We start from the raw sequence: 12,228 nt of genomic DNA on the forward strand, positions 1-12,228 counted from the left end.
TTTTTTTTTTTTTTTTTTTGAGACGAACTCTTGCTCTTGTCCCCCAGGCTGGAGTGAGATGGCGCCATCTCAGCTCACTGCAACCTCTGCCTTCTGGGTTCAAGCGATTCTTCTGCCTCAGCCTCCCAAGTAGCTGGGATTATAGGCGCCTGACACCACACCTGGCTAATTTTTGTATTTTTAGTAGATACAGGGTCTCACCATGTTGGCCAGGCTGGTCTCGAACTCTTGACCTCAGGTAATCTGCCTGCCTCGGCCTCCCAAAGTGCTGGGATTACAGGCATGAGCCACCACGTCCAGCCACAAAATACATATTTTATGCAAAGTTTATCTAATGAGTGATGAGAAATGGGGAAGGGAGAAGAATTAAAATCCTGTTCATAATCTGAGTTTTCAAATTTCAGAAAAATTTTGAGTCTTCGGAAGGGACTGAACGGAAGTAGACTGTAAAGGGGCCCTACAGTCGCTCACAGAAAGGCAAGGACGGTTCCACCGATGGTCTCTGCTCTCCTTGCACACTCGTCTGTGGGCATCACAGGAGGGAACAGCATCCACTTTATTCTCCGCTATATCCCTTTAACACCGCCACACAGGAGTTATTCAAGTCTCTGAGCAGTGACTGACTTCGTACAAAAGTAATATTGTAAAACTGTCTTGAATTTAAAACATACATGCTAGGCACCGTGGCTCACGCCGGTAATCCCAGCGCTTTGGGAGTGCTGAGGCAGGAGGAGCACTTGAGGCCAGGAGTTCAAGACCAGTTTGGCCAACATAGTGAGACTCTATCTCTAATAAAAAATTAAATTAAAAAAAACATGCAGATAAAGAGAAAGGAAGTAAGGCCATTCCAAAATGTCATCAATGTATGTAATCATGGCTCATAGCTTCATTTGTGTCTGTATTACTCTACATTTTTCTTCTACCCAGTTTTTCTCTCTACAGTAGAATTATACTGTATTTACTATTTTCAAATGTGGTTTTTGACTGAACAATATATTACGGACATCTTTCTAAATTCATGCACACTTTTCATCATAAAACCCTATGCTATTTATTAAACACTTTTTTTGAGACAGAGTCTCATTACTCTGTGGCCCAGACTAAAGTGCAGTGGTGTGATCTTGGCTCACTGCAACTTCCGCCTCCCAGGTTCTAGTGATTCTCATGCCTCAGCCTCCTGAGCAGCTGAGATTACAGACGTGTACCACCACACCTGGGTAATTTTTGTACTTTTAGTAGATAGAGTGTCTCACCATGTTGGCCAGGCTGGTCTCGAACTCTTGACCTTAGGTGATCCGCCCACCTCAGCCTCCCAAAGTGCTGGGATTACAGGCGTGAGCCACCACACCTGGCAAAACCCTATGCTATGTAATTGAATGGATTTATCATTATTCACTTTCTATATTTGCCCATAGTAAACATTTGCTGACATCCAAGGTTTTTTGAGACAAAATTCAAAAGCAAGGTTATTTAAAACTGATGATTCACGCCTGTAATCCCAGCACTTTGGGAGGCCGAGGCTGGCAGATCACGGGGTCAAGGGATCAAAACCATCCTGCCCAAAATGGTGAAACCCCATCTGTACTAAAAATAGAAAAATTAGCTGGGTGTGGTGGCGGGCGCCTGTAGTCCCAGCTACTCAGGAGGCTGAGGCAGGAGAATGATGGGAACCCGGGAGTTGGAGGTTGCAGTGAGCTGAGATTGTGCCGCTGCACTCCAGCCTGGGCGACAGAGTGAGACTCCATCTCAAAAGAAGAGAAAAAACAAAACAAAAAAACCTGATGATTTGTCATTATTCATGGTACATCTACTATGTACCAGAAATGTAGGCACCAAAGATAAAATAATTAATAAAAGATAAAATCTATACGTTAAAGGTTTTTTATTAAAGGCAAGAGAAATGAAGCCTTTGACCCCTATTTCCAGCAACTCAGCTGACAGTGCTCAGTGGCTGGCTCTCATTCTCTTACAAACAATGAAAAGGTCACCTTAAAAATATTCATGTCGGCGGGGTGCGATGGCTCACGCCTGTAATCCCAGCACTTTGGGAGGCTGAGGCGGGCGGATCACGAGGTCAGGGGATCGAGACCATCCTGGCTAACAAGGTGAAACCTCATCTCTATTAAAAATACAAAAAATTAGCCGGGCGTGGTGGCGGGTGCCTGTAGTCCCAGCTACTCAGGAGGCTGAGGCAGGAGAATGGCGTGAACCCGGGAGGTGGAGCTTTCAGTGAGCCGAGATTGTGCCACTGCACTCCAGCCTGGGCGACAAAGCAAGACTCCATCTCAAAAAAAAAAAAAAATCGTGTCATGTCTTAGAGATGAAATATAACATTTAGGACCTCAGTGTCTGAAGTGAGAAACTCTCACTTCAGACACTGACTCGGTCATTTTTTCATCTGCCAACACAGAACATTAATCAGCAGAAAAGTCAAAGACACAAACCACACAGATAAAGAAAACTGCCAGGCGTGGTGGCTCACACCTGTAATCTCAGCACTTTGGGAAGCCCAGGCAGGAGGATTATCTGAGGTCAGGAGTTCGAGACCAGCCTGACCAACATGGGGATACCCCATCTCCACTAAAAATACAAAAATTAGCTGGGTGTGGTGGTGCAGCCTGTAATCCCAGCTACTTGGGAGGCTGAGGCAGAAGAATCACTTCAACCTGGGAGGCAGAGGTTGCAGTGAACTGAGATTGCGCCACTGCACTCCAACCTGGGCAATAGAGCAAGACTCCATCTCAAAAAACAAAAACCAAAACAAAACAAAAAAGCAAAAAAAAAAAAAAAAATCCCCAGAAACAACAAACTAACACAGCAAGCAACTCCAAAGCAAATAAAATACCCTCAAGCATGTGGGGATATGAAATAAGGTCTCAAATTAGAATTACCAACACAAAGAAGAAACATGAACAAAACAGAAATTAATGTAATAGAAGCTGATTGAACTCAAAAGTAAAGGGAGAAAATAGCAATCATCAGAAACAAATGCTAATTACTAGATACCTAATAGGGAATATATTTAGTTTTTCCTAAGTATCCCCCCAGAGGAGGGTGTAGACCCCATCAATGAGTCCAGCAGAACTGGTTTGGAGTCAGATCTGCCACTCTTGGGAAAGTCATGGAACACATGGGAACACTGTTTTGTCCAGTTTTCTCACTTGTAAACCTTTCCTGGGTTGTGATGAGAATGAAAAGACATTATGCAGAAAGAGTGCTTCCAGGACGTGAGGGCAACCTGGCTGTGATGTCTGTCACCCCACTGATCACCAGGGCTATTGGCTGATCTGGCCAGCTGGGTGGGTGTCTACTTCCTCCCTCACTGCTCCATGTGCGTCTGTCCTGAAGGTCTGCCCTGGGTCCAAGACGATGACAACCTTCCCCCATAGAGGAAGGTCCTTCCATCACGGGCAGAAGAGAAGCTATGCTCCCCTACGGGAACCTCCAAACAAGCCCGCAAGAATGCTTCCTGTAGTACCCGGGACGTACGCTGTCTGTGATTGTCTTAAGATTCTGCTTACTCCTTGGTACATGTCTGGTCAGAAAGGACAGGCAGTTAGGCATGGTGGCTCACTGCTGTAATCCCAGCACTTTGGGAGGCCTAGGCAGGCGGATCACTTGAGCCTGGGAGTTCAAGACCAGCCTGAGCAACATGGCAAGACCCTGTCTTAAAAAAAAAAAAAAAAAAAGATAGGCAACTACCATACTAGAATTCCGTCTCAGTAGACCTGGCAATGCAGACACTAACTGGCCACTCATCTCCTATAACAACGACTCTACTTGGGGTGGAAGAATGGGAAGACACTCCTTAGGTGAGCGGTTGCTATCAGGACGCCATCCGTCCCCGGTTCATCACTGGCCCGCATATGAACAGCCCTGGCCTGCAACTCTTCCTGCCTCCAACTCCCACCTTGACCCACACACATTCTCATCTGATGGAGGGGGTGGCCACTCATTCAACAACGATATCACCTCGTTCCCAGTACACCAGGCTTCCCCCGTGGGTCCCCGCCCCTTCATCCAGCACTTACTGCTCATCTCTTCCTGAGCCTTTGTCCAGAGATCTTTCCTATTGATCTGTAGAAACAGGTTCAGTGTCACCTCCCATGCCTGCTTTCCTGGGTAATGTTTGTCCAATAGCTTTGCCACATCTTCTTTGGAAGCCTTCTTCAGCTCAGCCCAGGGGATACGCTTGAGTTCAAATTTCTCCAAAGGTTGTTTGAGGAGCTCCTTAAACTTCCAAAACTCTTCCTTTCTGAGCTCCTTCAGATACCACAACAAGCCAAAATCCGAAAAAAAAGATTCCGCCATATCGCCCCAGGATTGTGAGCTCAGGTGTCTCCAGAGGGAAAAGAAAGATCCTCAAAAATAAAGAATAAATGATACCTGGAGAAGAATGATATGATTACAGAGTTAAGTTTCAGTAGCTGAAAGCAGCTTAAAATTATTGATATCATCGTGCATAGCTTGCATCAAACATCATCTAGGGAAGAAGCTTCATCTTTTTCCAAACAAATGCATGTGAATGGTAGAGTTGACTGCCACTTATGTGTCTTGTTTTTGTCTGACATAAATGATGCTTCCATGAACAAGCGTTTCTGTGTGGTTTGGTGCATATAAGCACACATTTCTCTAGATTTATAAATTATAGGTCAAACAGCAAACACAGGTCACCATGTTTGCTACGTAACACTGAACGGTTTTCCCTTGTGGATATAATAACTGACATTCCTACCAGCATTCTATGAGTTTGTTTGCTCTATAGAACTTCCCATACTTAGTATAGTGTAACCCAATTTTGATAATGAGAAAAATGAACTGATATTAAAATTACAGATGCTCACATTCAGGGAGATGAAAATAAAGGAAGAGGATATAAAAGCAAATTTAGATTTTTTTGGTCTTGTTTGGTGGTATAAGCCTTTTTATTACAGTATATAAGGAAAAAGTTAGATTTACTATAGGTTAGCATCTGCAGACTAACAGCTCAGACAGAAACAGAGCAGTGAACTTTCCCACTGTTAGAAACCCTTCAGATAATCATTGCAATTCAACAAAAGACAGGAAATGAAGTAGAAATATATGCTAGACAAAATAAGACAGGTGGCAAAAATAATACCATATATATATATATACATTTTGAGACGGAGTTTCACTCTTGTTGCCCAGACTAGAGTGCAATGGGATGACCTCGGCTCACTGCAACCTCTGCCTCCCAGGTTCAAGTGATTCTCCTGCCTCTTCCTCCCGAGTAGCTGGGATTACAGGCACCTGCCACCATGCCCGGCTAATTTTTTTTTTTTTTTGTATTTTTAGCAGAGACAGGGTTTCACCATGTTGGCCAGGCTGGTCTTGAACTCCTGACCTCAGGTGATCCACCCGCCTCAGCCTCCCAAAGTGCTGGGATTACAGGCATGAGCCACTGCGCCTGGCCTAAATATAATTTTAACACATATGAATGAAATAAAATTGCTCACTAATAGACTCACATTGGATAAATAAAAATCCTGCTATATGTTGTTTATAAGAGAATCCTAGAAAATACACAGAAAAGTAAAACAGAAGAAGGAAAAGCCTAGCAAATTCTTACCCAACAAAGTATTAATAGTATAAAATATCAGCATTGAAAAACACTCAAGCTAGAAAGCACTAAATGGACTAAGAATTTTTGAACACCAAGATTCAGTTCCCCAAGATCTAGAACTCATGAGCGTATGTGCACCTGGCAATATCACTTCACACACAAGGAGATGATGACAAATACGGTATCATTGTATCTGAGCTAATATACCTTTCAGATAATTACAAACGATTAGCAAAGGTCACATACCATCTATGGCCACATGCAAAAGAATAAATTTAGACCCTTAATACCATAAACAAAAATTAATGCAAAATGGATTGAAGATCTAAATGGAAGGCCCAAAGTATAAAACTCCTAGAAGAAAATGTAGGGCAAAAGCTTCCAGACACAGATTTGGTGATTATTTCTTGAATATGACATGACACAGACAAAAGAAAAAAATAGACAAACTGGACTTTATAAAAATTTTTAAATTTTGTGCATCAAAAGACAATATCGAAAAAAAAAAAAAAGACAGTATCGGCCAGGTGCGGTGGTTCATGCCTGTAATCCCAGCATTTTGGGAGGCCAAAGCAGGTGGATCACTTGAGGCCAGCAGTTTGAGACCCCTGGCCCACATGGTGAAACCCTGTCTCTACTGAAAATACAAAAATTAGCCAGGTGTGGTGGCATGCACCTGTAATCCCAGCTGCTCGGGAGGCAGAGGCTGCAGCAAGCTGAGATCACACCACTACACTCCAGCCTGGGTGACAGAGCGAGACTCTCTCTCAAAAACAAACATGATATCCAAAGAGCAAAAAGTCAACCAACAGAATGGGAGAAAATACCTGCAAAGCATATACCTCACAGGGATTAAAATCCAGATTACAGGGAATGCCTGAAACTCAATAACAAAACAATCTTATTAACAATGAGAAAAGGACCGGAATAGACATTTCTCCAAAGATATACAAATGGTCCCTAGCCAATAAGCACATAAAAAGAGGCTCAACACTAACCACTAGGGAAACACAAATCACAACTACAATGAGATAATACCTCACATCCACTAAGACGGTAACTACAAAAAAAAAATCAAAACAAGTGTTGATGAGAAGGTAGAGAAACTGGAACCCTTGTATCCTAGTGACGTATAAATGTTAAATGGTTCAACCACTGTGGAAAACTGTATCGTATTTTCTGGAAAATATAAAAACAGAATTACTGTAGGATCCAGCAACCCAAAAGAATTGAAAGCAGCGTCTCTCAAACAGTTATCTGGACACTCATGTTTAACAGGAACATCAGTGACCCAAGTGTTCATCAACAGATGAATGGAAACGCGAAATGCAGTCTATAAATAGTGTTATACAGCCTTAAAAAGGAAGGAAGCCATGTGCGATGGCTCACGCCTGTAATCCCAGCACTTTGGGAGGCTGAGGCGGGTGGATCACCTGAGGTCAGGAGTTCGAGACCAGCGTGGTCAACGTGGTGAAACCACATCTCTACTAAAAATAAAAAAAAAAATTAGCTGGATGTGGTGGCGGACGCCTGTAATCCCAGCTACTCAGGAGGCTGAGGCAGGAGAATCGCTTGAACCTGGGAGTCGGAGGTTGTAGTGAGCAGAGATTGTGTCACTGAACTCCACTCTGGGAGACAGAGGGAGACTGTGTCTCAAAAAAAAAAAAAAGAGATTTTTTTTTTTTTGAGATGGAGTCTCACTCTGTCCCCAGGCTGGAGTGCAGTGGTACAATCTCGGCTCACTGCAAGTTCCACCTCCCGGGTTCACACCATTCTCCTGCCTCAGCCTCCTGAGTAGCTGGGACTACAGGCACCTGCCACCAGGCCCAGCTAATTTTTTGTATTTTTAGTAGAGACGGGGTTTCACCGTGTTAGCCAGGATGGTCTCGATCTCCTGACCTCGTGATCCACCCATCTCGGCCTCCCAAAGTGCTGGGATTACAGGCGTGAGCCACCGTGCCCGGCCTAGGAAGGAGATTCTGACATATGCTGTGACATGAATAAACCTTGAGGACATTATGCCAAGTGATAGAAACCAGTCACAAAACGACAAATACTGTTCAATTAAACGTATATGAGGTACTTAAAGTGGTCAGAATCGTAGAGACAAAGTAGAAATGATGGTTGCCAGGGGCTGAAGAAGAAAACGGAGAGTGATTGTTTAATGAGGACAGTTTCAGTTTTACAAGATAAAGTTATGGAGATGGATGTGACGATGCTTGTACAACATTATAAGTGTATTTAGTACCACTGAACTATACACTTAAAACGGTTAAGATGGGAAGTTTTGTATTATGTATATTTTACCACAATGAATTTTTTGAGACAAGGTCTTGCTCTGTGCCCAGGTTGAGTGCAGTGGCCCAATCACAGCTCCCTGCAGCCTTGACCGGCCCCCACCCACACCCACCAGGGCTCAAGGACCTCCTCAACCTCCCCACCTCCGCCTCCCAAGTAGCTGGGACTACAGGCACACACCACCAGGCCCAGCTAATTTTTTTAGATTTTTGTAGACATGTTGTCTCACTATGTTGCCCAGGCTGGTCTCAAACTCCTGGCCTCAAGTAATCCTCCCACCTCGGCCTTCCAAAGTGCTGAGATTATAGGTAAGAGCCACCACACCCAGCAAAAATAATAATAATATACCATTTAGTTATTGCACAAGAAAGAGTTTGTGGCATATGTATGTGAAATATACGTATATATTTTTTTAAAGGGAAAGTGCTTTGATTCCAAATCAAATATGTACATTCCATTCAAACACACATGGGACATTTACTAAACTTGACCTTATCTTGGGCATAAATAAAAACTAAAAGAGAAACAGGCATTCTAAATCAGAGATCACTGGTCTCATTCAACAATCACAATAAAACTAGAAAATAAAGGCAAAAGCATGGAAATCCTTTTTTTTTTTTTTTTTTTTTATGAGGAGTCTTGCTCTGTCGCCCAGGCTGGAGTGCAGTGGCACGACCTCAGCTCACTGCAAGCTCCGCCTCCCAGGTTCAAGCAGTTCTCTGCCTCAGCCTCCTGAGTAGCTGGGATTACAGGCGCCCACCACCATACCCGGCTAATTTTTTTGTATTTTTAGTAGAGATGGGGTTTCACCATCTTGGCCAGGATGGTCTCGAACTCCTGACCTTGTGATCCACCCACCTTGGCCTCCCAAAGTGCTGGGATTATAGGCACGAGCCACCGCGCCCGGCCTCCATTGTTAAATTTTAAGTGTACATTTTAATATAACAAGCAAGTAAGAAGCTAATTTAACTTATTGAGAACGGAATGGACGAACTTCATGAAATAAACTTCAACGGCTGTTAAAAATAGGAAAAATTTTCTAGAAGCTCATTTTCCATCCAGATTTGAAATGTATAGGCTGGGTACGGTGGCTCATGCCTGTAATCCCAGCACTTTGGGAGGCTGAGGTGGGTGGATCACCTGAGGTTGGGAGTTCGACACCAGCCTGCCCAATATAGTGAAACTCCAACTCTACTAAAAATACAAAAAATTAGCGGGGCGTGGTGGCAGGCACCTGTAATCCCAGCTACTTGGGAGGCTGAGGCAGGAGAATCACTTGAACCTGGGAGGTGGAGGCTGTAGTGAGCCGAGATCACACCATTGCACTCCAGCCTGGGTGACAAGAGCAAAACTCAGTTTCAAAAAATAAATAAATAATATATGTAATTTTCATCATAATATATGGGGAAATGGATGTTAAACACTGGTGGAATAGAAATGCATGTAATTTTGGAGGAAAATGTGGCAACCTCTATTAAAATGGAAAAGGAAGATTTTTTTCAACCCCACAATTTTACTCCCTCGTATTCATTCCAAAGTAGCATTTGCAAATGTGCCCAGAGTTTTGTGTGCACAAATGGTCACTGCAGGTTTTAAATAACTGTTGAAAGCAAAAACCTAAATATTCATAAGAGAACAGTTAAGTAATGGCACGATATTATGGTACAATCGGACCATTATATGGAGTCAGAGGGAGACTAGAGGGGCTGGAGAAGATATGGGGAGTTGTTTGATGGACATTGCGTAGAGTTTCAGTTTGGTATGAACAGGTTCTAGGGATGGTGGTGATGATTGCACAGCAATGTAAATGTACTTAATGCCACTGAATTGTACTCTTAAAAATAGTTAAGATGGTAAGTTTTATGTATATTTCACCAAAGTTTTTTTTAAGAAAACCCTCAGACCCCTTCAATCTCTTCTCCGAACATTCCTTTCTCCTCCCTGCTCTAGGGAAGCCTTCCGCTGCAGATACTGAGTCTCCCGCGGCTCTCCCATGCCGACGGTTTCACCAGCCCCATTCTTCATGCTGCAGAGTCCAGATAAGGGATAGATACCCTCACTGGTGCTCCCTAACACTTCACGGACTTTAGGCCGACACTAGGCTCCACCACCCATTACCACTTCGTGTTGTTGCCATCCAAGGTCCCTGGCACGATCTCCTCATTCCTCCCAGATTCTACCCCCTGGCTCACCCCTACTCTCACGCTATTCTTGTGGGCGTGCAAAGCAAACATTACTGACAACGTGATGAATACGTCATTTAGCATAAGATTAGGACATTTTAGAACTGGCTGATGAAAGATTACTTCAAAACCAGCCAGCCAAGTCACCAGACCAACAGGTCTCAAACTTCCTTCTCTCCACTTCACTCTTTCTCACTGCCAGATATTTGGTGTTTTATTATTTGTCTCCCCAGGTTACATGAATCCCCCAATCAGGACCAATAGACCAAGTCTGGAAAATGGACCTTCAGTTTTCGATATTTTCACCATTTCTCCTCAGCTCTGCAAGACCTCCAATTTTCTGTATCTCTAATTCAATTTCAGAAAAAAAAAAAAAATGAGGAGACGATGCCTTCTGGAAGATTCCCGTTCTCTCACACAATTTAGAGTTGGGAAACACAAAAGTTAACAAGTGAAAGTGCCGGGTACACAACCTCTCTGCAAATTTATCTGGTTTTCATTACAGGCCGGGAACAGTGACTCTCACCTGTAATCTCAGCACACTGGGAGGTCGAGGCGGGCGGATCACTTGAGGTCAGGAGTTTGAGACCAGCCTGGCCAACGTGGCAAAACCCCGTCTCTACTAAAAATACAAAAATTAGCCGGGAGGGGTGGTGGGCGCCTGGAGTCCCAGCTACTCAGGAGGCTGAGGCAGGAGAATCGCTTGAACCCGGGAGGCAGAGGTTGTGGTGAGCCGAGGTCGCGCCACTGCATTCCAGCCTGGGTGACAAAGCAAAACTCCATCTTAAAACAATAAATAAATAAATAAATAAATAAATTGTTTTCACTACAACGCATCCTTGCCAAAACAAAAGGTCAAGACTTGATCATTTCTGGTGCCCTCTTACCTGTTCCTTCTGCACTCCAGACCTTCACGAAGCACTGAGACTTTAGGGAAATGAAGAAGAAAGAAAGGTCAGGGGGAAGACTCACCCAACCCAGCCCCTGGTCCTCCTGGCTGGAACTCAACAAAGAACAGCTGTGGAAACTTAGAATAAAAGGCCCTGGCTGCTCTGTGACTGGCCACAGAATCTCTCCTTTTCATTGGCTGTCATGGATATTGATGACTAGACCCAGAGGGCAATTGTTTAGGTTCTTTTTTAACTCCTCAGGTGTGACTGCTTTTCCCCCAGCTGGATAGTTCCATGCTGCTGTTAAAATCATCTCCCTACGTAATATAATATGATCACAGGGCTTCTGCGAACTATCTTCTCCTGACCAATAAGAGCTGGTTTGGAGACTAGTAATGGGAACCACTCTGCTCATAATCTGAGTATCTGACTCCTCCTGTGAACTTCCTAAGGGAACCTATTTTGTGCATGTCTCAACTTCCGCTTTAAAAGTTGAGCACTTAAAAAGGAGCATTTGTATGTAAGGAAATCAATGAATATGCTTGAATAACTGGCTTTGGATATAAAGAGCAGAAGTCAGAATCTGCAGGTGTCTCCAAATGCCCTGTTACCCTCATCATTGACTCCTGTGCGAATGCTGCCCCGTCTTCACGCTCATTCCCATTATCCGCCCCCACCCCGCAGCTGCCGTTCTTGTCTCCACCCTCTTTAACATTAATTGAATGCTAATGGTGTAAAAGCCCGACCGCTAAGTGCATTGTACGCAAGATCTTTCTCTTCACAGCCCTCTGAAGTAGATAGCATTGTCAAAGATACTTGAGGCCATCAGGGTGGAGGCTAGGGTTGAGAACATTCCTACTTGGTCAGCCCAAATTTTAACCAGGGCATTGTGCTGCCTCCCAGGCATCATTGATCCCAGTGAGGCTTAGAAAGGTCTGTGTTGGATCTATGGGAAGATGTGGCTCAGTTCTGCCTAATGAGACTGAGCTAAGAGACTCAAAGAATCTTTCCTCTCCAGGATCTTGGCCTTTCTTTAACCAGCTACTCACCATCAAAATTCTGACCTGACCTCTTTATCCTGACTGATGAAACCATCCTTAGCTGGCCCGGGGTGCATCCATTAGAGGGCTGTGTCTTGATCTCCCTTTTTTCAGTTTTTCTGATAGCCGCCACAGGATCTGGCATAGAAGGTTAGAAGTGGTTAAGCACTTGAACTGGAACAGCAACCACTATTCTAGATTGTTGGTGTGGCTATGGGCAAGTATTTATTAAC

General features: G+C 43.9%; 1 protein-coding gene across 1 annotated transcript in view; it reads right to left on the reverse strand.

The window, feature by feature from the left end:
• NLRP9 (NLR family pyrin domain containing 9) overlaps positions 1–4,311 on the reverse strand; it is a 25,146-nt gene extending 20,835 nt beyond the window's left edge. The window contains exon 1 of the mRNA XM_032171693.1: positions 4,032–4,311. Coding sequence (XP_032027584.1) covers positions 4,032–4,311 — 280 coding nt within the window. The remainder of the gene's footprint in view (positions 1–4,031) is intronic.
• Positions 4,312–12,228: the final 7,917 nt, after the last annotated feature.

Source organism: Hylobates moloch, unplaced genomic scaffold, assembly GCF_009828535.3.
Source record: "Hylobates moloch isolate HMO894 unplaced genomic scaffold, HMol_V3 SCAFFOLD_12, whole genome shotgun sequence".
In the NCBI taxonomy this organism is placed as follows: Eukaryota; Metazoa; Chordata; class Mammalia; order Primates; family Hylobatidae; genus Hylobates; species Hylobates moloch.